At 43.0% G+C, this 26,510-nt stretch overlaps 1 protein-coding gene across 1 annotated transcript; it reads right to left on the bottom strand.

The window, feature by feature from the left end:
- Positions 1–1,162: 1,162 nt before the first annotated feature.
- On the bottom strand, positions 1,163–24,705 carry Znf398 (zinc finger protein 398). The gene is made up of 6 exons (XM_021190653.2): positions 24,446–24,705; positions 19,719–20,114; positions 11,160–11,286; positions 10,660–10,773; positions 7,424–7,537; positions 1,163–4,843 (listed from the first exon to the last, which is right to left on the bottom strand). Exons 1-6 carry the CDS (start codon positions 24,467–24,469, stop codon positions 3,687–3,689), a joined length of 1,932 nt encoding a protein of 643 aa, XP_021046312.1. The 5' UTR covers positions 24,470–24,705; the 3' UTR covers positions 1,163–3,686.
- Between the last annotated feature and the right edge of the window lie 1,805 nt (positions 24,706–26,510).

The following is a 26,510-nucleotide window of genomic DNA, read 5'->3' as shown; positions in this document are numbered from 1 at the left end:
AAAAAAAAAAAAAAAAGAAATCAGTAAGAGGTCATACTAAATATACTAAATATATGCAAAAGATGCTAGCAGTCATATATTTCTGTGAAACAGTTGTTTTTTTTTTAAATATTTTGTTTTCATGTGTATGGGTTATTTGCCTGCATATATATATATGTGTGTACCACATGCATGTCTAGTGACTGCAGACGCTGGAGGAGAACATCGGATCCCTTACACATCCATGTGGGTGCTGGGAACTGAATACAGGTTCTGTCTGACAAGAGCAGTAAGTGCTCTTAGCACTGAGCCATCTCTTTGGCACCTCATTTCCTCCCACTTTTAAAAACAAGGTTTTCCTAAGTAGGCTCTACTAGCCTTTAATTCTCAGTGATCCTCCTGTCCCAGGTTCTCAAGTGCCAAAATAACAGGTGTAGGCCATCACACTTGACCAAACCTTGGTTCTCAACACTTGCCACTTCCAGTTCAGCCTGGCTGTGTGATTACCTTTCACACTGGTTCTTTAAAATGTGCTGCAGGAGCCTGGCTAAGTATTATCTCAAGAGAAGCCTAGTGGAGTCCCTACCAGCAACTTTATATAGAATTTATTAATGAGGGAAGTAATGCAGAGCATGGCTCTCTCTAGAGTTCATGACTAACTCACATTTATTTTCATATCTGTGGCTGAACCTGAGGCTCATCCAATGTCCACAATCAAACAAACAATCTAGTGAGCAGTAAATCTGGTTGGTGCCAACTCCTGAATACACTCTGAGGAAGTCTTTGTGCCACCATATAGGGGGCAGATGTATAGGACTCTCCTGGGGTTTCTTTTCTATAGGGACTGGTCATGAGCACCAGGCTACAGGTGCCTCTTAATTACAGGATTAAATGTATAGTTTCTCTCAAGCACCAGGTGGCAAAGAGATTCTATTTGCTGAAAACTTTTGTTAGATGGTAGAGTTTCCAATGAGCCACTTCTGAATCTTTGACAACAAATGGGGTCTATTTGATAGGAGATTGGCTGAAGTCCTTGCTCTCAGCCAGACCAGAGATTAGGAACCCACATGTTTATACTGTTTGTTTTGGGGATAGCCCTTTATTTGGTTTTATGGTTTTTGTTTTTTGCTTTTCAAGACAGGTTTCTCTGTGTATCCCTGGTTGTCTCGGAACTCCCTCTATAGGCCAGGCTGGGCTTAAACTCAGAGATCCTCCTGCTTCTGCCTCCTGTGAGTGCTAGCGCTAAAGGTGTGCAGCAGCATCACCCAGCTGGTTTTATGGCTCTTGTTCAGTTGTTATTTGAACTATAATTCACTTTTGGCCAGTTTAGATCCCTGCTGGCTATAGCTCCTTACAGATTAGACATTAGGATGCATCTGCAGCACTCTGGCACACAGGCCTCCAATTATTAACTGTGTATATTTGGCAAGTCCGTTGGGTTCAGATGAATTTTAGAGGTTACCTAGCTCACAGGTTCAGTAGGCATCTTTTCCTCAGCTCTAACAATGCTTCCCTCACCCTGTGGACGATGCTTTGATTCGTTTTCAGGTGCAGATCTAACATTCAAGTCATTAATGAACCTGGAAACCTGATTTGGGGGATTTGGCAATTTATCCCAATATACTATGGGTCTACCATCATCTGGTACCACCCATGGGACTTTCATTGCCTACAGGCTGAAAGTCATGACAGCAGACCAGTTCTCGCACTGACTTCTTGTGTCTCCCAGGATCCTTGGTGTTATTAATGTCACAAAACAATTTTGCGTGTGTGATTATCCTGAAGACCAACATCTTTAGACAGAACTTTGCCAGGAGCACATTAATTAGGCAAACACCATCTCATACTGTGGTTACATTAGCTATACAGATTGAAGGTTGAGCCTAGTAATAAGGGGAAAGCATCCCCTCCCTATCCAGAAAGTGTCACATCTAAGCAGTTCCAGATCTCATTCTCCACACCATAGCGGACTCTGAGGTAAACAGGGAGTGTGGGAACAAAAGCTTTCTGTCCCAAATGTCGGCTTCTACATTCTCTGTCTACTTCTCGACCCACTAAGAGCAGAACAACAAGGCAAGCTAATTTCCACCAAGTTTCTATATAAGTTTCTGCGTTGGTTTTCCTGTCTCATTTGGATTTGTCTGGTCAGAAGCCAAAGGAAGGACAGGATTTTGGCAGAGAACTATATTACAAGATTTTTCTTTCTAAGATTTCTAGAGGCTTACCTTTCCTTTCAACAGCCTCATTTTGGTGATAAAAATGTGAGAGTTGAAAAGAGAAGATGTACACCTGGCTGCACAGACCCTTAAGGATAGAACTAGGTTCAGTTGCTCTCAGATGACTAAGCAAGCTCAAGAAAAGAACATAAGGGAGCCATGACTCTTCAAAGTACAACAGGTGGCTGGGCATGACAGCATGCTTTTAATCATAGCATTCTAGATGCAGAGATAGGCAGATCTCTGAGTTCCAGGCCAGCCAGGACCCCACAGTGAAACCCTGTCTGAAAAAAAAATAGCACAATGGGTAAGATAGATATGATACTTAGCTCTTGGTAGCTGAGAGAGGTCTCTTGTCTGTTCACTGCCAGTGAGGCAGGGGCAGACAAGGTAGAAATCCTTTCCTTAAGAGCATTACACTACCAATGGAACAAAAGCCCCGAGCTCAGCGGTACTTTCTGAAGTGCTTGATGCCTTGACAAAGTGCTGTGATCTTTGCTGCTTAGGACCATAAAGAAAATTGGGTTGGGAATTGTGGTGCATCCAGAACATGAGGCAGAGGCAGGCAGACCTCTGTAAGTTCAAGGCCAGCCTGGTCTACAAAGCAAAGTTACAGGCCAGGATACACAGGGAGGCCCAGTCTCAAAAGAGAGAAAAAGAGAACACCAGAAATGGAAAAACAAGATCACTGGCTTGAAAAAGATAAGGAATGAATTGATATAATTTTTTAGGCCATGCAATCCCTGTTGTGGCTGGGATCTCTGGGCTCTTTAGCTCTTAAACCTGGAGAGAAAACTCTCTTCCTAATTTCCTAAGCATAGTTGTGGTGAAGTTCTCTACTCAAAAGAGAACTCTGCCACAAGAGTCTGAACATTTCAAAATAAGCTAGTAAATGCTATGCACTGTCCCCATAAATAAGCTATCAAAGTCAGAGTTCTTGTTCACCAACATTAAACAAAATGTATTAGCAGACAGAATCTAGACCTAGGAATGCAGCCTAGTCATCACGCTTCAGGGAAAGGTGACTACACTGATATGAGCAAAACTTAGCAGGTTTCAGACACATGGCAACATAACAAGTGGCTAAAGCACATTCTTCCAACAATCAACTCATCACTGAGCAATGGGAGAAAGGCTCTGAGCATTCTCATGCCTCCTGATGGCTTCAAGGTTTGGGGCTCTTCCCATACACCCGTCTCTACCTGAGACAGTCTGCTCTCACTCTGCTACTCTGGCAGGATGATCAGAAGCCATATCTTGCTTTGTAACTCTGCTTTTGTGGTATCTGACAAGACAGGGGTGCTGGATCCTCTTCCAGGTTTCAAAATACGATATTCTTGTTGTACTGCTGTGGATTTCCAAAGCACAAGCATGTCTCTAGTTGAGTGTAGATCTCAAATTCCTTTATGTAACAGATATAATTACTATAGGTTTCAGAACTTGTGGACTTTCTGCTCTGCTGTGAACATAAATAACCAACAAGCCTCAGATCTATAAAACCACCCCTCCACTCCCTTCCCCATACCACTGACTAGATTCTAGACCTTCAGTGCTAACACCTAGGCCAGAGGTTTCCAGGGCAGTTAAGAGTGGACCAGGTGGGTCTGGTGGCTGTACGGAAGGGTCCCTATCACCCGCACAGCCTCCATTGTGACCGGTCCGTAGGTGGTCCTTGAGCGTCTGCTTGTAGCGGAAGCTCCTTCCGCACACTGCACAGGGATATGGCCGCTCGCCTGTGTGGATGCGCTGGTGCTTCATGAGGTGGTGTTTGCGGATGAAGCTCTTGCCACAGTGTGGACACTGGAAAGGCCGCTCACCTGTGTGCAGCCTCCGGTGGTTTAGCAAGTGTTCCTTACGCATGAAGCTCTTGCTACAGTCTGTGCATGGGTAGGGACGCTCGCCTGTGTGGATCATCTGGTGACGAATCAACGCAGAGTGGCCATTGAAGTCAATGCCACACTGAGGACAGGAGAAGGGGCGCTCCTGTGCATGTCCCCTCTGATGAAGTAGGAGACTGATCTTAAGGCTGAAGCTACGACCACACTGTGGGCAACGGAAGGGCCTTTCAGTAGCATGAGCTCGCCGATGGCTGGTGAGTCGAGCCTGGTCAGCAAAGCGCTTGGGACAATCAGGACAGAGGAAAGGGCGCTCAGTGCTGTTGTGTACCCGAAGGTGGTATGTGAGTCGTGAAGGGTGAGTGAATGTCCGGGCGCAGTGAGGGCAGGTGGGAGGTGTTTCATTGGCATGATCCTGGGAGGTGCTACCAACATCTGCTTGTGGGGCAAAGTGCTTAGGACACTGGGCACAGGTTAAGGGGTGTTCAGCAGCATGGCTACACTGATGTGTCATTAACATGTCTTGACTGAGACTCTTGCCACAATGGTGGCATGAGAACACCTGCTCTCCAACTGGAGGTGGGAGTGGGTAACTTCCTAACTGAGTAAAAGTCACTTGTCCCTCTGAAGCTTCAGGCAGGTCAGTGGCCGTTCGTGCAAAAGGTGCCATGGGTGTACACTGCTGGCTTTTGAAAGCTATATCTGAAAATGCATCCTTGGCTGCTGCTGGTGGTGGAGCAGAGAAGGCTACTGGAACTTCAGGACACAAGGAAGCTCTAGCAAGGTCTTCAGCTTTGATGACAAGTTCTTCATCTGAAAGAAGGGACTCAGAGTTACATCTATCAACAGCCATCTCACCAGTACCTCTCACATTCCTGCCCAGCTCTTGCAATTGGCTCTAAGCATCTTACTGTTCAGATAAGCTTGGGGAAGGCTCTCACTACTAATAAGGCACCTGTAGGCTGTGTGGCAAATCATTACAAACATAAGACTGTACGTTGAGGCTCCATTTTGGAAAGGGATAGCTTTGGCAGCAATCTTCCCCACACTATTCTCTGTATGTTTCACCTCTACTCAACAACTTTCACTGATGCTCTTGTGTCAGGGCCTAAAATCAACTTTTTACTCCTAGTCTGCATTCTATGAGATAAACCCTTCCTTGACATAGGCTGACTGTCTTCCCAGAAATAAGAACATATTGCCACCTCTGCATCTTTGGTCATTCTGTTCTCCTTTTTCCAGGGTGTTCCCCACCTCCCTCCCTGTCTTCCTAAATCACAGTCAAATCAAACTAAATATTTTAGGCCCATTCTGTCCTCACACTCTTTTACTGGGGCCAGGGAAGGGGTGAGATGGGGTTTTGCAACTCAGTCTAGTCTCAAACTTACTATATAGCTGAGTCTAGCCTTGAACTCCTCAAGAACTAAAACTACAGGTTGGACTTTCACAACCTTGGTTATACATTATCTAAATACTTAAACTGACACATGTTTTTCCAAACCTCAAATGTCTTAAGTCATCCATGTAATGCACTCCAGCACCTAAAAATAGACGTGCCTAGATTGGTATGTATGTCTGTGGTGTAAATTTTCTAAAAAGCAGAAACTGTGGTATTTCTCAGCTGCACTTCCCAGAATCTAAGAAACAGAGGCACAGAACATACTAAAACCAAACAAACACCTCCAAGATTCTATTAAGCTATATAAACAATTGAATCCCTTTTGACCTTCAGATTCTCTTTTGTAAAAGGAATTATCTTGAAGATAAATGTAAGCAGTGAATTAATCTAGGGCTATATTTCTTAACCATCTAATTCCCCAATAACCACACAAAGAGGCTAAGATTTATTAAAAATTTCCTTGAGCCAAATACTGAACAATCATTATTCCATTCTATACCTCCAAGCTACTCAGGCTTCCTCCCAGATTATATTCCTATCTTACTTGAAAAATTCTGTCCTTACTTGATTCCACTGTCTTTTTCCTGATGTTTTTCTCCACTTTCCTCGTGGCTCCTTCCCTTTACCCTCTCTCTCTCTTTCTACACCCCTCTAAGAATCAGAAGCCCCACCCATTCTCTCTCTAATGCTCTGTATTGGCTTGGTGGCTTTTATTAGCAAGGCGGAGAATGAATGAGGAGCAATTTCTATACAAACTTGAGACAGGTGCTTCTAAGAATAAACATAACAGCTATGTTTGGACTGAAACAAGATATGAGGGCAGAGAAGTCAGAATTTGAATAACACAAGGGTAAACTTTACATACAAAAAACCCCCACTATGTATATACTCTTTTATAAATGACATCATTTATCGTGTTGGAGGGGAACATGTGCATCCCATCCTGCAAATGTGAAGGTCAGATGACAACTTGTAAGAGTTGGCTCTCCTTCCACCATATGAGTCTTGGGAAATCAGACTTAGATGGTCAAGCTTGGCAGCAGTGCCTTTATCACTAACGCCACCTCACTGGTCACGGCTCTCTTTTATAATTCAAGAGGTAAATCAGTTGGCCCCAAATCTCATTATAGAAGGAAACATTTGTTTCTTTGCCTACTGTTATTTTACCTTTTTTTTTTGAGGGAGGGCTCATAATATTTCCATTTGCACTCTTCTAACACTTTTATTTCTATTGCCTGTTTCTCTCTACACCACTCCCCATTTTTGTGCTATTTTATTTTGAATAGTTGATGACTGAGGCATAGAGTCTTACTATATAACCCCGATTGGCCTAAAACTTTCTAGGTAATCCTCCTGCCTAAGGTAATCCTGCTTCTGCTGCCTCCTCAGTACTGGGATTACAGGCCATCATCACACCTGGCTCTGCTCTAGCTATCCATTTGAAGTGATCTTCAAATGCTCTGTTTTTCTAGCCCCCGTATTTTTTATTCATTTATATACACTTATTATTCTTTCCCTGGCAATCTTGTTTTTCTTATTTAAATACAGTGCTAGAGGTTGAACACAGGTCTTTGAGGAAGCAACCACAATTTCTTCACTGATGTACCCAGCCCCAACAGTTCTAATTTAGAGTAAGCTTTCTAGGCTGGAGAGATGACTCAGTGGGTAAATGCACTTACCATCAAGCCTGACAACCTGGGTTTAATTTCTAGGACTCAACAGTAGAAGAAAAAACCAACTCCCACAAGCTGTTCTCTGATCTGTCTGTGTGCCTCCCCACACACAAATAAATTAATGTTTGTTTTTTTTTTTAAATGTGTTTTCCTACTGAAAGTTTATCCTGGTGGCCTTTAGGTTTCATTCCTAATTTGGCTAACCGTATCTTTCTTTTCGTCTTCTCTGTTCCTTGTCTTTCTAGCACCGTTTTAGCTGCATTCTTCAGTCTCCTCTTATATGAGCCGGGTCTGCGTATGTCTGTTTTCTCTGTTACTCACCAGCATAGGTACCTTTGTACAGCTCACTCTCTTTAGACTCCTGGGAAACTCCAACCTGAGGCTCTTCCTCTTGTTTAATCCAAGACAGAATGTCTGAGGTTGAAAGGCCAGGCTCTATTTGTGGAGAAAAAGAGAGAGTGGTCTTCAGGGACTTGAATTAGATGGTGAAATTGTGCTGAGTGCTGGTTCAATGGTTAAGCTACTTGTCGCATATGCAGAGAACCTGGGTTCGATTCCTAGTAAACAACCATCTTTAATTGCAGTTCCAACAGCCTCTTCTGACCTTCTTGGGCATGTAGTACACATACATACATGCAGGCAAAACATTCATACACATAAAATAATAAATACATCTCTTTAAAGGTAATATAACCATGTTCATTTGTTGAACATAACATTACTGATTTTTTAAAATTTTCTTCATTTTTCTTTTTTGTTTTTGTTATGTAGCTCTAGCTGGCCCTGAATTCACAGAGATTTACCTGCCTTTGTTTCTAAAGTGCTAGGATTAAAGGCATGCACCACCATGTATGTTTACTGCTACTTCTTTATTTTTTCCTTTAGAGACATGATCTCATGTAACTCAAATTGGCCTCAGACTTGTTACGTGGCCAAGGATGACACTGAATTCCTAATCCCCTGTCCCTGCTCTACCTGTATTGCTGAGAAGATAAGCTTGTGCCATCATGCCTGTGAAACATGATTATAAAAATCATATTTCTGGCTGGGCGTGATGGTGCACGCCTTTAATCCCAACACTTGGGAGGCAGGGGCAGGTGGATTTCTGAGTTCAAGGCCAGCCTGGTCTACAGAGTGAGTTCCAGGACAGCCAGGGCTAAAAAGAAAACATATTTCTGGGGCTGGAGAGATGGCTCAGTTGGTTAAAAGCACTGACTGCTCTTCCAGAGGTCCTGAGTTCAATTCCTAGCAAACACATGGTGGCTCACAACCATCTGTAATGGGATCCGATGCCCTGTTCTAGTGTGTGTGCCTGAAGACAGCTACAGTGTGCTCATATAAATAAAATAAATAAATCTTAAAAAATATATTTCTGATGGATAAAACTTCATTCATTTAGGACCTTCTCTTTACATCTATCAGCCCCAATACACTTTTATTTGTGTGTGCATATGTACCTTAGAGCAAAACCTGTAGGGATTGAATCTCTGATTTCACTGTGTGGAGGAGGAGGAGGAGAGGAAAAGAAAGGAAAGATGAACACACATACACACACACACACACACACACACACACACACACACACACAGAGAGAGAGAGAGAGAGAGAGAGAGAGAGAGAGAGAGAGAGAAAGAGAGAGAGATTATATGATGAAGCCCTTTTGGTGGGCAGAGTTCTTTCGAAAATAATCCTTAAGTCCTAAAGAGGATTTACATCTCTCCCAAGGTTCTGAAAACAGTGCCCTGTGCCACTTAACAAGTAAATATAAGGATCAATATAATGGTACATGCCTATTGGCCCTTAGGAAGGCTGCTAATTGCAAATCAGTTATTATTGTTTTTAGATCTTTTCAGTGGACAAGGCTACAAAAATACACCATTTAGAAAAAGAAAATCATCATGATTTCATTTTAACATTTTGGATTCATATTTAAGATTACCAGGTGTGATCATCAGCCTTGTCAATTTGACAAAACCTAGGAAAAGTCTTAATGAGGGAATGTCTATTTAGCCTGTGGTCATGTCGAACTGTATAAAGTGAATTAATTAATCAAGCTGAGCATAAGAAAGCAATCATGTGAGTCTGTATGCATTCCTGCCTTCCTTTCTGCTCCTGACTATGATGATGTGACCAGCCACTTTAAGCTCCATGCTGCACCCTCTCCACAATGATGGAAACTGCCTGAAACTGAAGTTAAAAATCAATGCTTTCTCCCCTAACTTGTGTTTTGTCAGGACGTCTTATCATAGCAATAAAAATGACACTAGAACAAGTGGTTAGTAGTCTTCTCCACTGAAAGGAACCAGGGCTCCTCCCAATGGAGTACAAGGCCGGGTGTGGTGGCTCATGCCTTTAATCCCAGCACTCGGGAGGCAGAAGCAGGTGAATTTCTGAGTTTGAGGCCAGCCTGGTCTACAGAGTGAGTTCTATGACAGAGCCAGGACTATACTGAGAAACCCTGTCTTGAAAAACAAAGAAAAGAAAATGGAGTACAGCCAAAACCACTCATCCTGAGAAGGAACTGTTGGCATCTATAAAGGTCTGGAAAGCTGTTTTTTTTTTTTTTAATACACACAACAGTTTCCCTAAATGACAAGAATATCTTACTACTCCTTAACTGCTAAAAGTATGCTTTATTCTGCTGACCTGTTTTCCTTTTGGGAATCTGGAATTTGAATACTTGTGTGATAACTCCAAGAAAACCCTAGGCACTGAGTGTCTAGTGAGGTTCTATAACAGCATTTGGTATGTGTTGTCGCATTCGCTGCTGGGGGAATTAAATGTGCCTTGTGAGACTCCATAGTGAAGGGGCTCTGGCTTCCTCCATGGAACTTTTGATGCTGCTGCTTCATATCCATTTGCTTTAATAAATCTTAGCTGTAAGTATGGCTCCATACTGAGTCCTGTGAGTTTGTTTTCTTTTATGTTACATATTGATTGGTTCAAGCTACATAAATCATATTCTCAAGTGTGAGTAAATATCTAGGCTGATAAACACCAATGCAAGCTAAAACTATAAACAATAAAAACAGTATTCAGAAAATCAAGAACACTGATCATTTTCAGCAAAAAAAAAAAGTACTGAAGTAAATATATACAAAAAAGGAAAATATATACATTAAAAGAACAAAAGGGAGGGGCTATCACTCGGTGGTACAGTAAGTACTTCACTAGCATGTATGAGGTATTGAGGGGGTAAAGGACAGAGTGATTTCAGAGCTCCCTCTAGTATTTAAATGTCCGTTCAAAGTGTAAATACTTTAGTACAGAATAGCTATAAGCCTTGCTTTCTTTGTGTTGAGTCCCCCTCTCTGACCAAGAAAAGGAGCTTAAAAGAGTATATAACCAGGGCTAGAGAGATGGTTCGATGGCAGCAGGGCTGGAGAAATGAATGGTTCAGTGGCAGAGGTCCAGAGTTCAATCCCAGCAACCACATGGTAGCTTACAACCATATGTGGTGGGATCCATTGCCTTCCTCTGGTGTGTCTGAAGACAGCTACAGTGTCTTCATATAAATAAATCTTTTTAAAGTATATAAGACCCTTTCCCTTATTTACCTTCCCTGGGGTCTGCAGGAATCTCACTTGCTTCTGGCCTTGGCTGGTCATCTGTACTGTGTTCTCCTTCTGGTTGAATCTGAGATAAAACATCAGGTTGATTCATGGCATAATCTAAAAGAGAAAAAGTGGAAAGCAGGCATGACAAAGAGATAAATGAGTATGACAACAGCTGCCATCAAGGCAGCTGAATGTTTGAGGTCCTCTGTCAGGGTTTTTTTTTTTTTTCTCTGTCAGGGTATTAATTTCTTTTAGATCCTGTATCACTTCTTCCCATCTATCCACTTCCAACTATTTACAACAGCTACTCAAGGAAGCAGGTAAAAGAAATATAATGTATAGGAAATGCACGTAATAAGTTAGCTCTGTCCTTCTTTATCTTGAAACCAGATTCTGAAGTATATGAGAATAGCGAGAATAAGGACACTGGGGGAAAAAGAAGTGTTTGAGCCCTCCTGGGACTGTGGCACTTCATTCAAAAGGTGCCCACTCAGCCTCACCCATGGAGATGAGAGACTCGTAGTTGCCCTTCATGATATTCTTGTAAAGTTCCTTTTGCCATTCTTCTAATTTTTCCCACTCTGGGGTAGAAAAGTAGATGGAGACGTCATCAAAGGCCACAGGCACCTAAAATAACAATCACACAGTTAGCTAGTCCCTCCCAGGTACCCAGTCACCCAATAATAATGACACGGGTTAGTTAGTCCCTCCCAGGTACCCAGTCACCCAATAATAATGACACGGGTTAGTTAGTCCCTCCCAGGCACCCAGTCACCCAATAATAATGACATGGGTTAGTTAGTCCCTCCCAGGCACCCTATCACCCAGTAAAGCCCTTCCTCCATTCATTAGCTGTTTTACTTAGTCTTACAACCTAAAGGGAGGTCAGTGAGTATTCTAGGGACAGTGAGATGGCTCAGTGGGTAAAGGCCCTTGCCTTGTAACCTGAGAGAAGTGCCTTCTCCTAGCACCTTTAGACATGTGCTGTGGTGCACCACACACACACATACACAAAACAGATGTAATTTAAAAAATACATTAAAAAAATATTCTAAGCCAGGCATGCAGCATCACCCACTTTTAATCCCAGAATTTGGGAGGCAGAGACAGGAGGATCTCTGAGTTCAAGGTCATCTTGGTCTACAGAGTGAGTTACAGGACATCAGGACTACAGAGAAAACCTGTCTTGAACAAACAAAACACAAAAACTTTAAATAGCTTATGCTATTCTTTGAGTTTTTAAATATTATTTTTATTGAGAATTTTATACAATCTATTTTAATCATATTTATCCCCCAACTCCTACTGTCCTACATGCACAACTTGTATGTTTGCTCTCCCCATCCCCCTCTCTCAAAGCCATTACTTCTAATTTGTGTTGCTCAAATATTCTTGGGTGTAGAGCCTACTTGGAAGCATGATTGACCTACCAAGAGTCATTCTCTTTCTTTTAAATTTTCACTTGTCAATAACAAAACCCTAAAACCCTGATGCAAACACAAAATACTATGAACTGGAAACCTTACTGAAGCATATTTGGCTGGTTTTTTTTGTTGTTGTTGTTGTTTGTTTTTTCCCCTTTAGTTTTTTGATACAGGGTTTCTCTGTATAGCCCTGGCTGTCCTGGAACTCACTTTGTAGACCAGGCTGGCCTTGAACTCAGAAATCTTCCTGCCTCTGCCTCTCAAATGCTGGAATTAAAGGCGTGAGCTGGCTGTTTTATAAACAGTGTAAAAGCATCTCAGTGCTACACATTAAAACTTCAAGCTGTACTATCATCTCACCTGTTTTGATCTGCCATTCCTCAAAAACATCATTCTTTAGAATATCTAAAGATATTTTGATTTTGGTGTTTGTCTCTAATTCTTCTAATCTTTTGCCAAGGAGATTTCCCCTTGATGCAGTTTCTCCTGCATATGGAAGACAGGGACATTCCTGTTGTGGGAAATATTTAAAAAATGAACCTGCCAACTCTCAGCGGGCCAGGCCAGGCTCCCGCTGCCAACAACTCTCTAGAGCCAGCCCCTGCGCCAGGTGACCTCACTCACTCTGTCTCTCTGCCCGCCAACTCACCAGCCCTGCGAGGCCACACGGCTCCCACTGGGCCACCTCTCAGATGGGTCCGAGGTCCTCTTGCTTTCACGCAACACCCCACGCACCCCTGGTTAGCTATCTCAACACCTAATTACCCAGTGGAATCAAGACTCTTAATGCTTAATTAGCCAATCAGATTTATGTATCAATAATAACACAATTTATAAGATGCCAATATAGTAATTTCAGAGCCAAATGATAATGATAGAGCTATAACCCAATTATTCTAACCTTTTGGTAACACCACGTCAACCTCCATTCTGGTTCTCTCCCTCCTCTTAAGACCTCTCTCTGTCTCAACTGCTTGCTCTGCCTCCCTTCTGTCCAATCACAAGCCTCCCACTGCCCTAATGTGATTGGACAGGGAAAATCCTGCAACACATTCCATGCCTGACTAAACGCCAATAAGACTATTTTAGAATAGCATAAATTGAACTAAAATTAAATTATAATCTATGTATCCTAAGTCTTTTTGAAGCTTTGCATATTCTTTCTTGCTGTTGCTTTTATAAACATCAATTTTATTCCATATTTATTTTGTCTTTTATTAACTATGTAAAATCTTCCTTTTCCTTTTCCTAAGGGTTATATGGTTCAAAATGTCAAGTCTTCATCATAACCTTCATCTTTTTTATGTCTTATATGACTTAGTTTTTATAAACATATATCTACATAGTAACTGTACTTTACTTGTATATTCTTGGCCTAGGGTATAGGTTCAGTTGGTAGAATATTTATCTAGCACGTATAAGACTTCGGCTTCAATCCCAGAACTACATAAAATAGTTACGGTGGCATACCCTTGTAACTCCAGCACTAAGGACGTAGAAGCAGAAAGTCCACGCTCATTCCTACCTAATAACTTAGAGGTCAGCCTGTTGCATGTGAATATCTCAAAAAAACAAAAAACCCAAAAAACAAAAAACCACATATCTTTTTTAGGTAGGGGAGGAACAGGGCTTTTCTATGTAACCCTTGTGTCCCAGAACTCACTGTAGAAAAGGCTATCCTTGAACTCAGATTCACCTGCCTCTGCTCCTGTATGCTAGGATTAAAGGCGTGAGTCACCACTGCTCAGCTTCACATTTTCTTTCATACATCTCACCACTTGACAATACAACTTCATGTTTTACATAATTGTTGTACTTGGTCAACCCATGTACAAAAGCAAGTTTCTTCAGTGGGTGAAGGTGCTGTGGAAGGATTCCCATTAGGTTTTTACCTCTGTTCTTATATACTGGATCTAGAAATAGAAAAGCTTTGATGTCAGCACCAGTCCCCATGACCACTGAAATTCTTGCCATTTTCAAGAGCATGCAGAAGGAGTTCAGTAAGTACCCTTTTCAAGACTAGCTGGGATTATTTTTTTAACAGTGTCTAGCTATACAGCTTAGGCTGGCTTCTAATTCTCTATCCTCATTCATTAGCCTCTCTAATGCTAAGATCACAGGCATTTGCTATTCACTTGCCTAGGATTTTGATTTTTGAATACATTTGCCTAATCTTTCCTTTGCATGTCTTCCAAAGACCTACCCCTCTATCTTACTTTCTGTTTTCCACTCAGAATTCTCACAGGGGAAAAAAGATTCAGGATGTGCCACTTGCTAACTTCATAGTCTTAAATGAAATGTTTTATCTTTTTTTTTTTTTTTTCCAAAACAGGGTCTCACTATGTAGCTCTGGTTGTTCTGGAACTCACTATATAGACCAGACTGACCTTGAACTCATAGAGATCTGCCTGCCTCTGCCTCCCAAGTTCTGGGATTATAAGAGTGCACCATGTGCATTTATTTATGTGTATGTGCACATGAATACAGGTGTCTTTGGAGGCCAGAAGAGGGTGCAAGATCCAGAAGTAGAAGTCACAGGTGGTTGTGAGTCACAGTGTGTGGGTGCTAGGAACTGATTTTACCTTGGGTCCTCTGAGAAGCTGCCTGTGCTCTTAAGCATGGAGCCATCTCTCCATTCCTCTAGTTCTTTTTTTTTTTTTTTAAGATTTATTTATTATTATATGTAAGTACACGGGTGTCAGATCTTATTACAGATAGTTGTGAGCCACCATGTGGTTGCTGGGATTTGAACTCAGAACCTTCAGAAGAGCAGTCAGTGCTCTTAACCACTGAGCCATCTCTCCAGCCCCTCTAGTTCTTTTTTATGTGTCTCTTTCACTTTCTCCTAGAGGCTCTTCAATTTGTATTCATGAAAAGATTTTCTCTCCTAGTCCGCTGCAAGTCACTGCAATTTGTCTTCAGCTTGACTACATGTTTCTTCTCAGATGGCATTCATTCAGCAAGCAAAGAAAGCAAGCATTCTGTGCTTTTCTTTCTTTTTTTCTTTTCTTTTCTTTTTTTCCAAGACAGGGTTTCTCTGTGCTGTCCTGGAACTCACTTTGTAGACCAGGCTGGCCTCGACCTCAGAAATTCACCTGCCTCTGCCTCCCAAGTGCTGGGATTAAAGGCATGCGCCACCATGCCCAGCTCTGTGCTTTTCTTTGAACCATGGTATCTGTTTTTCTTTTGGTATCTTTATGACTTCTGGTTACATGTTTTCAGTTTGGCTTCTTACATTTTATTATCTCTGTTTCATCCTCTTCCACTGTTTCCTTCAATATTTGGTTTGAGTTCAGTAATTCATTCTCTAACTAAAAAACAAAAGATGTCACCTAAATCCACAAACTACCTATTTGCTGTTTTGGATCGGAATTTTTCATTTTTTTTCCATTTTCAATGCATTTTCCATTTTCTGTATTTCAATGTTTGCAACGTGTTGATGTTTAACTAACACTCTGAAGTTCCTCTCTGGCTAACTCTTATGCCATCTGTAAAATCAACAAGTTTTCTTCACATTGATCTTTCTTAGATTGCTTCCACACATCATGCTCCATTTTCATTTTCTCTAAATAGACTAATCTGTTCTCAAATTCTAGTTTTTCTTTCTTTTGGGGGTAGGGTGGAAAGAAAGCCATGAGTGATAGGAACCAAACTCTTAACATTTTTTAGTTGCATGCCTAGCATTTTAACGCCTGAATCATCTCTCCAGCCCTCAAATTTGTTCTCATTTGTAAAATTAAGTGCCTCAATTTCTGATGAACTTCTTCAGTAGCACTTACTTTACATAATTCATGATGTTTTTACTTACAGGAATGCAGGTTTTACCATACTGCTAAGGCTGCTCTCAGACTCCTGAACAGAACTGCCCTAAGCTACCTTTCCTCTAAGAGGGCTGCACAGTATTCATTAACTGATTCGAGACCGTCATTATGTGACTATCCAGTTCATCCTGAATCTCATTCTTCTCTCTTTCCAGTTCATGTTGAGATCTTGCTACCTCCATTTTTTTTTAATCCAGTTTGAATTTTTTTAAAAGTTCATGAGTCAATGGAATTCTTGTCCAATTTTATGTGGTTTACTGGCTGACTTAAAGGATATTTTGTTTGACATTGCTAACTTTTGTTTCTTGTGATACCTGGTGTTAACTCTAGGGCTTTATACGTACCACACAAATGCTGTACTGCTGAGCTACACTCCAATATTGTTTTGTAGTGTTTTTCTCCCAAGCAGTTAGCCTATAATTTAGCTGACACTTTTAGTCGGACTATTTGGATTGTTTTTTACAGATGGAATATTTGTAGCACAGTCTAATCCAGAACTTGCTTTGTAGCCAAGGATGGATTTAAGATGATGTTCCTGTCTCCACCTCCCGAGTGTTAGATTCTAGGCATGTGCCACCAAGCCCAGCCTCTTTGGGGGATTTTCTACTTGAACATCAGAATTCTTTTTCAGCTCTTAATTCTGACACTTCAGCCTCTGGACATTCTAGTTTCTAGAAGACTTAACAAGTTATTCCACTCTATTTTATTATTTATTTACTTAGTAATTGAGACAGAGTCTCATATAGCCCAGACTGGCCTTAAACTTGTACCCCCCCCCCCCAACTTCATCTCTCAAGTGCTAGAATGACAGGAATATGTCACCATGCCCAGACTACTGGAATTTTTACTGTCTTTGGATTTGGTTTTGTTTTGTTGCATTACAAATCCACTGCTGATCTCAGGCGCTTACATGTGCTAGGTGATGTACTCCACCTCTGAGCTACGTTGAGTCACTGGTGTCAAGATTCTGATATAAGAAACGTAAGTGTGAGCTGAGAAGATGGCTCAGTGGTTGAAAGCACTGACTATTCTTCCAGAAGTCCTGAGTTCAGTTCCCAGAAACTGCATGGCTCACAACCATCTGTAATGGGATCTGATGCCCTCTTCTGATGTGTCTGAAGCAGTTGACAGTGTACTCATATAAATAAAAATAAATAAATCTTAGGAGGGAGGGAAGGAAGGAAGGAAGGAAGGAAGGAAGGAAGGAAGGAAGGAAGGTAGGTACCTAAGGGCACAGAGAACTCATCATATTTAGTTCTGTGCTCTCTTTTGCATTTCTACAACCAGATTCCAAAGCTACAGCCTCTCACTAGAACTTCTAATTCTTGTGGTTTGGGGTTTATAGCAACTTTAGTTTTCATGGAGTTAGTACCTTGCAGCATCTTCTAAGACTTGAGTTTTGTACCAATTTCCCCCTGACCTCTTCAAGCAAAACTGAAATTTTTTTGGTGAGTTTGCTTTTCACCAATAGTCATTTGAGTTCATTTTATAGAAGTGAGGAAGAGCTGCAGGAGGGAGGCCTCACTGCGACAGGAGGCAGAATTCTGACAGCCAGGATGCTGCCTGCCCCAGGTGGAATCCCCAGAGAGTTCTGGAGGAAGAGAAGATTCCTGAAGACAGCCCCCTCCCTTCTTAGTGACCAGCCCCCACAGGAGGTACTACCTCAGAGGACTGTTCTTCCCCCTCAGCTTCCTTATTCAATAATGTTCCATTTGTTCTATTTATTATTTCAGATAAGGTCTCATTATATAGCCTGGCTGGCCTGGAACTCACTGTATATCTTAAGTTGACCTGAAATTCATAATCCTCGTGTCTCAGCCTCCAGAGTATTGGGATTATAGGTCTATGACTTCATTAAGTAAATATTACTATCTATTTAGCTGCCAAGTATTATCTGACATAATAGAAAAGATGTTGGAAGATGAGGAACTAACCTCTAGAGCTCTGCGCTTTGAGACTGTAGCCTCCCCCAGCCTTGAGCAGGCTGGTTCTGACCTTGCTGCCACTGTGAATGAGACCACCTGGAGAGCCCTTAGAGAAATGGCTGCAAGGGGAAGAGGTAGCTCTTCCAGAGGATCTAAGTTTGATTCCCAGCAACTTGCAGCTATTTGTAACTCCAGTTCCAGGGGATCTAATGCCTTCTTCTGGTCCCCTTGTAGTTCCCAACAGTCACTAAGCACAGTGAACAAACATATATACAGGCAAAACAACTGTACACAAAATGATGATGATGATGATGATGATGATGATATTAGAAACAACTACAATCTTAAACCTTTTAGTCTCAGCATCTTTAACCTCTTAAAATGTTCACAGACTTAAGACTAAGTAAATGGAGCAGCGTGTGAAGTGCTGATGCTTGTGACAAGCCTGATACTCTGAGATGGATTCCTGGAACACAATGAAAGCTCACTGAGAGAAACAATGAGACTCTGCCTTAAAAGCAAGGTGGAAGGAGAGAACTGACACCTGAAAAAGTGGTGTCCTGACCTCTACTCATGGGCTATGGCAAGCATGTGCCCCATGTGACAAAATGTCATTTTCAAAAAGTACACTCATAAGAAAGAAAGAAAGAAAGAAAGAAAGAAAGAAAGAAAGAAAGAAAGAGACATTCATTAAAAGCAGGACCTAGGGTGGAGTTAGGGGGTTCTTAGTGAGACCTCAGGCATACATTTAGAAACAGAACACTAGAAAGCACCTGTCTTAACCTTTATTAAATTATTTAAATGTGTTTTATGTGTTACAGGTTTTTTTCTTCAGGAAAATATGTAGAACAAGCAAAAATGTATTCAAGAAATACTTGTATTACTTGAGAGGCTGAGGCAAGATTCTAAGTTGTGGACAGGTGTGGGCTACTTATCAAAATCCTATGCCCCATAGATAGATAGATATACACATATGGAGAGAGGAGAGAGGAGAGAGGAGAGAGGAGAGAGGAGAGAGTTGTGAGATGCCTGTTTTTTTTTTTTTTTTTTTTTTTTTTTTTTGTATTCTTGGCTATGTAGACCACGGTGTCCTTTAACTCACAAAGATCCTTCTCTGGTTCCAGAGTGCTAGGAATAAAGGCATGCCTACCCCCAAAAAAATTTTTAAAGAATTTTTAAAAGTCTGTGTCTATGAAAAGAATTATGAGTGAACAAGTAAGTCTGAAAACTAGGCATATTAATTACTGTCAAACAGTGATCATCAAGACTTCCTGTTTTCTAAACTAGCTCCTTCAGAAGGCAGAGCACCAGCATCTCAGCCTGTGTGTCCTACGACAGTCTGGACTCACAGATGACCCCGGTCCTTGTAATAACCACTGACTATAATCCCATACATAGCCTTCCCTCCAACTTTCCAGCACAACTCAAACTGACTGAAATGACACTGAGATTGTGGCAGTTTAACAAAGAGAGAAGTGACTCATGCACGTGCAAAAGTGAGAGAAATTAAGGGGAAAAAAATCATTTGCCAGAGAGCCAACTCTGGGTTAGAAAGAGTTTTCTCACTGGGAGCTTGACACTATAAATGCGTACAGAGCCACTGGTGTCCCATGCCTGTAATCCTACCACTCGGGAGGAAGAGGCAGAAAATCAGCAGTTCAAGGCCAGCCTGGGTTACATTACTATCTCAAAATAAAAATAAATAAATAAATAATAAAGAAAGATATCATTAACACAGTATAGTTCTCAAAGACAGACACAAAACACCTTCACAGTTCCACTAACCTAAGAAATTTTAAGAGGAAATAAAAATATCTAAGCAACTGACTACTTCTTACTGCAAGTGTTTGAGCTAGTGGTACTGCTGTAACCTAGAAGTAGGGCATTACCTTTGGGATATCTCCTTTAATACCTGGGGGCAGCCGCAGGATCCAGAAGTTCCTGTTTCTCAACAAGTTCTCCAAGTTCTCCAACCGCCGCTGAAGCAGCCCATACTCCTGCAGCAAGGTCCCCAGCACGGCCCACTTGCCATCCAGCTGGTTCCCAAGCTCTGCCACTGTCTTTTCACAGCTTGCTAGTTTCTTCTCTGCTGTCCCTGTCCTGCCTTCTAGGTGGAGGAGTCGCCGGCTGTGGACCTCCACCTTCCTCTCTATGGCCTGCACAGCAGCCACCACTGTCCACAGGGAAATGGCTGCAGTCTGCAGATGTGCCTCATTGGCTGCTGGAGGTGTAGGAAGAGGAAGGGGCTGCAGGGATGTAAGGCATTCGGAGTCCCATTCAGAAGTCTATGTGCAATGGAGAGATGGGGCAAGACATTGAGAATTAGAAGGTATCCACATTCTAAACTACAACCAAATAAGAACTACTTAACTCCCAGGCAGTGGTGGCACACGCCTCTAATCCCAGTACTAGTGAGGTAGAGGCAGGTGGAACTCAGTGAGTTCCAGGTCATCTGCTCTACAGAGCAAGTTCCAGGGCAGCCAGGGCTACACAAAGAAACTGTTGGTGGAGGTAGGTAGAAGAGGTGACCACATACACACATACACACACAAAACAAAATAGCTTTAGTGCATTTACAGTGCCTGTGTCCACCCTTGTTGCTCTGAAGCCTGTTGCTATCAAAAGCCAAGGGACTGTTTCGATGGTTCAAGGGTGGATTAGGAAAGATAGTGAATAATAGCTTCTTAAGGCTAGCCTGGTCCATTTCTGCTAATACAAGGCCCAGAAGTTGAGGTTGCTTTATTGTCTCCTCTTTCTCTGGAAAAGGCAAATGTATACAAGAATGCTCTGGTTTCACTGACCTCGGGGCTCTCTGACAACTCTCCTATACACTGATACACTAGCCCTGTCTATCATTCAGTTTACACATTACAACTGTACTATAATTTAATAAGCTGAGGGTGCCTAGACTAGAGAAAATATGACAACTACTTTCAAATATTCAAGGGTTATGAAATAGAAGATAAAACAGGTTTGTTTAATCTTATACTCCAAGGACAGACTAGAGAAATACATGGAAAATGTCAGACTGGTAACAATGTTTGAATTAGATTCTTTCCAAGAAAGTCACAGGCTGTTTGTTCATTGTTGAATGTACTTTTTGAAACAAGGAGTATCATAAAAGGAAGAAATCTGTACAACAAATAGGATGCTAGACTAAGCCTAATTCTCTGAACCTAATAAACCACTCTGGCCAGAGCCTTCCATTTTCAGGTCATGCACTATCTTACTCTCATTTCATCTCGTCTCCAACCTGTTAATTATAACTGTAGCCCTATGATGAGTCCATGTGCTCCTGGCTGACCACCTGTACATGGCTTTGCTTTCTTCCCTGCTAGACCACTCCAGCCACTTTCAACCCAATGTCACTCCAGTCTCTAAGTCTCATTGCTCAGCTGACTTTCTAATTTGAATGAGCTGAACCATTCACATTTTGTTTGCTTCTACAGTCAGGTAAACCTAAAAAGAAAATTACACAACCATGTGAGATGTTGTCAGCAAGCACCAATGGTCAGTGCTCAGTGGGGGCACTTGACACTACCTAGTACCCTCCAAGCTTCTACAAACTCTCAAACTAATGTGAAACAATAACTAGAAAAGACTGAGCAATCAGCCAGTGAGGTGGCTTAGCAGACACTTGCAGCAAATAAAGCCTGATTATCTGAGCTCACTCTCAGGGATCCAAATGTCAGAAGAAGAGAATCAACTCCCCCAAGTTGTCCTCTGCACTGGGGAACTGAGTTAGAAGTTAAGTTTCAGTCCAGTCTGGCTATAGAGTGAGTACCAAGCCTGCAAGGGCTACGGATAGCAAGACTTTAACCCCAAGTCCTGATTCGCAACCATCTTCCCCAAATCTAGTTAAAATACATATTTTCATTCAGCGGGTGTGAAACGGAGATGGTGTGCTTTAATTGAGCTCCTAGGTCATGGATGCTGCATCTACTGATTCAGGGAGCACACGGGGTGGGCAGGGACTTATCCAGATAGCACCCTTACTCTCCAGAGATGGCATGATATCTTACTGTAAGTAAACTGAAGTAGACCAAGTGGTAGTAGCACACACTGTTATTCCCAGCACTAGGATGGCAGAGACAGGTGGATCTCTGTAAGTTCAATGTCAGCCTGGTCTAGAGAGAGTTCCAGGACAGTCGGGGATACACAGAAAAACCCTGTCTCCAGAAGAAATAAAAAAAGGAAATTGAAATAATTAGACCTAAACTCTTTTACTTCTTCCCACACCAGACCTATCAGAAAATGCTTTCTTTCTTTCTCAAAGAAAGGTATTTCATTTTATTTAAAGCCAGTCTCTCCACTTGAACTCTGAATACCAACCCTCCAACTTATAAGGTACATTAAAAAGCAAAACAAAACCAAAACAAAAGACTGCTGGTGTGATGGCACATGCCTTTGATTCTAGCACTCACAGAGGCAGAAATACTTCTGTGAGTTCAAGCCAGCCTGATCTACACATTGGCCAGTTAGGGTTACACAGGTGAGACTCTGTCTCAAAAAGACCCAGTAGTGGTGGCGGTGGTGGCAGCAGCAGCAGCAAAAAGCATTGTCAACAGTATTAAAAATCGTCAGTGAAGTGCTCAACAGAAATGAGGCGCCCACACCAGCGCCCAAATCCCAAGGCTCGGTGACCACTGACGAAAAAGTGCAGCAAGACTCTGAGACCCAGGGTTGGACTGGATCCAAAGAGTTTCTTCTGGTCATGATAGGACTATTGCACTCATGAACTCATATCGGCTGTGGCTGCCTGCATGAAATCAAGCTAGTCAACACTACAGCATTGAAAGGGAGGGGAGGCATGAGCTCCTACTCATAACAACTGATAGCTTCTGGGGAAGGGAAAACCCAATTTTTAAGGGTGTGGCCCCTGGTAAATCAACCATACTCCAGTGGATGGCCTACACCAAGGAGTATATGAGAAACACAAATTGGACCTCATGGGTCATTTTTTAAAAAGGGCACAAAACTGGGGTGCACTATGAGGGAGGGAGGAGTGAATCTGAGAGGAGTTAGGAACAGTAGGGGGAAATGATCAAAATACATTCTATTAAATTTTCAAAGAATAAAAATATTTTTAAGTCATTTAGATTTATTTATGTGTATCTGTATCCTGCTTTCATGTAAATATGTGACAACATGTACATGCCCGGTGCCCTCAAGGGTCAGAAGAGGGCATCAGACAGTTTGGAACTGAACTTACAGATTGCTGTAGCCACCATGTGAATGTTAGGAACCAACGCAGGGCCCTCTGCAAGAGCAACTGGTACTTTTAACTGCTGAGCTATCTCTCCATAACCCCTAAAAATATTTCTTAAAATTAAAAATATCAGTATTTCCAAATTCTTCTTCATAAAACAGACTTGCCCTGGTCAGTACCATGGCCACTAAGTCCATGTGATTATTGAGGACTTTAAATGTCCTCAATTCAATTGAGATGTGCTGTGTATAAAATCTCATTAATAGTTTTATAATATTACTATTAAAATATTTTTATACATTGGGCTAAATAACATTTCACTGAATTCACTGAAATTAATTTCCTCTTTCTTTTTACCTTTTTTCTTTTTTTCTTTTCTTTCTTTTTTTAAAGACTCACACTCTGGCTATTTGACCAAGCATATACTAAAATTTCTGATCCTCCTATTTTAAATTCCTCTGTGAGCTACCATGTCACTATCATGGTTTAACCTCCTAAACATGACTACTAGAGAACTGTCACTACTATGTGACAGTTTTTGGCATATACCTATAGCATACACGATGGGCTCTACTATCTTTTTTTAAGGGGGGGGAGGGCTTGTAAAATTAAACTTCAAGGGTAAGGATGGTATCCCCCTCTACTCTATTCCCCGTCCCTCCCCGCTGCTCCCCTGGTTTCTTCTTTCTCTTTTACTTCCTAACTCCTCCTCAGCAGACCTGCCTGACTTCTGACTTATTAAAAAGTCTCTTTGAGCTGACCAAAGGCTTCTGAGGTGGCAAACAAAAGCAATGCTTTCCAGTCAGAACGATCTGTTAAACGACCATCCCCTCTTCCTTAATGGCTGTGTGCAGGGACGGTGCCGGTTGTCCTGGTAGCCCTGGCATTTCTCTGGTGCATGCACGGCTGGGCCCACTGCAGGCCTGCAGCAAACAAGCACACGCACGACTGCACGACTGGCTGAGCCTGCGCTCCGTCGGCCTTCCAGGGTCCCCGCGGCGCCGCAGCAGCCCGCCCGCCCGGGCGCGCGAGGCTGTCCGTCCGCACGCAGCCCGGAAGGACAGACACACCTTGGCTTTTACCTTCCCCGCCTCGCAGGGGACCGTCCTGCCGCCCCTAGCAACGACAGCTCTCGCGGCTGTACAGAACGGCCGGTGGGTGGGTTGCAAGAACACCTCGAGCCCACTTCCCCGTTCCGCGGGCTGACGCGGAGCACCGCGGCGCGTGGAGGTCAGAAACTGCAGACCCTGGTCCCTCGGCGTCGCCCGGCGCCGCGGTCCGCGGTGGCCCTCCGGGGCAAGCGACAGCCGCAGACCCACGCGGGCCACAAGGCCCGCGGCCGTCCCCAGCCCCCTCGCCTCCCCCGAGGCCCGGGTGACAGAGACGCCCGTGCATCGGCGCCCTTACCGGAGCGGCGGTCGCCTCAGCCATGGCCCTCCGCTGCCCGGTCCCGTCCCGGGAGTCGCCACCACACGCAGGCCCGGCTGCTCGGTGCTATCGGCAGGCGGCGAGAAGCGGTCTCGCGTCGCTCGCTCTGACAGGGCTCGCGCGGCCGACGGGCTTCCGGGGGCGCTGGGACGCAGAGGCGCTGGGTAGCGAGCAGCCTACGCCGCACCGGCTGCAGCCGCCCCTCAGCTGGCGCTTGGTGGCCAGTGAGTCCTGCAGGCGCTCTGCCGGCCTAGACGCGCCCCCTTCCGCTCGGTCCTCCCGGGACAGCGCGCCCCCTGGCGGCCCCCGCATCCGGAGCGCCTTCCCAGACGGCCCCTTCTGAGAAAGAGTTTTGGTGAATGCAGACCCAACCACCTCGGGGGTTTCCCATCCGTCTGAGAAGACCCAGCAGATGCTAGGTAGTTTAAGGGCCAGAGAGCGGTGTCCAGGCTGGAAGATAGTGTAATCGGCTACCTGAGGAGTGAGGTAGATGGGAATGATGGTGTTGTATTTCGTAGAAATTACAAATATGACTTGTGTTGGCACCAGAGATTCGGATTTTTTGGATTATTGCCTCTCTTGGGCTTGGATGAGAAGTGGAATTTTTACTAAGATTTGTTTCTTTTAATTTTATATGTATAACTGTTTTTCTACACTTGGATGTCTAGTGCCTATGGGGGCCGGAATAGGATGAAGGATAACCTGGAACTGGAGCTACACACAGTTGTGAGCCAAACCCAGATTCTCTGCCCAGCTCACTCACAAGCACAGAGAAGTGGACTATTTGAACCAACAGAAATAAAGCCTGTGGTTAGATTTGCTGGATCTAGACTAAGAACCAAGGGAAGACAGAGTTGTGTGTTTAACAGCTTGTGTGGCAGAAAGATAACCATAACTTTCCAGTTATTTCTCTTCTTTCAAACATGTATGAACCAAAGTCTCCTCAGACCTGAAAGAGAATAGGGCTGCGAAAGGAAAATGAATGATGCCCTGTCGATTCGCTGATCAGAGCACTCGCGCTTTAATAATCTTGCTTAGGTACAAGGAGAGATTCTCAGCCTGCCCCTGAGTCCCCCTGAAGCTGCCACAGCGGTCCAAGGATCCAGGAGGAGATGAGTATCTGGTAGGCGGGTCCGAGCGATAGTGGGCGGAGACGACTTAGGTGGGTCCAAGGATCGAGGTGGGAGATCTGGGGAGGTCTTCTCAGTAGCAATTCTGTGCGCCTGTAGGGGGCGCAATATAATGTTTAGAGGAAGAGTGATTAGTGGAGGTGGGAGACCCCGACAATAAAAAAAAAAAAAAAAAAATCTGAAAACCAACCAATAGGACTGGAGAGGTGGCTCGGTGGTTAACAGCACTTGTTGCTTTTGCAGAGGGCTTGGCTTCTATTCCCAGCACTTACAAGATAGCAACAACCATCTGTAGCTCCAGTTCCAGAGGTTCTGACATCCTTTTCTGGCCCCCAGGGACACTGCACACAGATGAATACAGACATATAGGCAGGAAAACCAAGACGCATAAAATAAAAGTGAGGATATCTTTAAAAACGAGTCTTAAATATATCCTCATGTTACAACATATAATTGTAGTACAGGGTTGACACCTCAGAAAAGTGAAAGCACATGCTTACCCAGAGACATCCAGTGGTTTTTTGTATTGGTTTTTGTGCCAGCTAGAAAGTTGAAACAGCCAAAATGTCCCACAAAAGAGAGTGGTTCCTTAAACTGACAAGTTTATATTTGCTTTGTTTTGTTTGTTTTTTGAGACAGGGTTTCTCTGTGTAGCCCTGGCTGTCCTGGAACTCGCTCTGCAGACCAGGCTGGCCTCGAACTCAGAAATCTGCCTGCCTCTGCCTCCTGAGTGCTGGGATTAAAGGTGTGCGCCACCACTGCCTGACAAACGGGTAAATTTAATATCAGCTTTCCTCCTTATTTACTGAAATAAAGGTCTGAGACGATTTTGGTTCATATAAGTTTGAAAAAAGAGAAATGCTGGAAAACTGTAATTTTGCTTACCAAAATAAAGGAAATAAAATATTGACTAT

This window comes from Mus pahari, chromosome 2 (genome assembly GCF_900095145.1).
Source record: "Mus pahari chromosome 2, PAHARI_EIJ_v1.1, whole genome shotgun sequence".
Classification (NCBI taxonomy): domain Eukaryota; kingdom Metazoa; phylum Chordata; class Mammalia; order Rodentia; family Muridae; genus Mus; species Mus pahari.
This window is presented reverse-complemented; position numbering and strand designations above follow the sequence as displayed.

Excerpts from the sequence above, each read along its gene's own strand:
- Znf398 (XM_021190653.2), bottom strand. The coding sequence starts at position 24,469 with ATGGCTGAGGCGACCGCCGCTCCG. Across the intron at positions 20,115-24,445 it reads CTGAGGCGACCGCCGCTCCG|ACTTCTGAATGGGACTCCGA; the intron begins GTAAGGGCGCCG and ends CATTGCACATAG. Across the intron at positions 11,287-19,718 it reads TTAAAGGAGATATCCCAAAG|GTGCCTGTGGCCTTTGATGA; the intron begins GTAATGCCCTAC and ends TTGTTATTTTAG.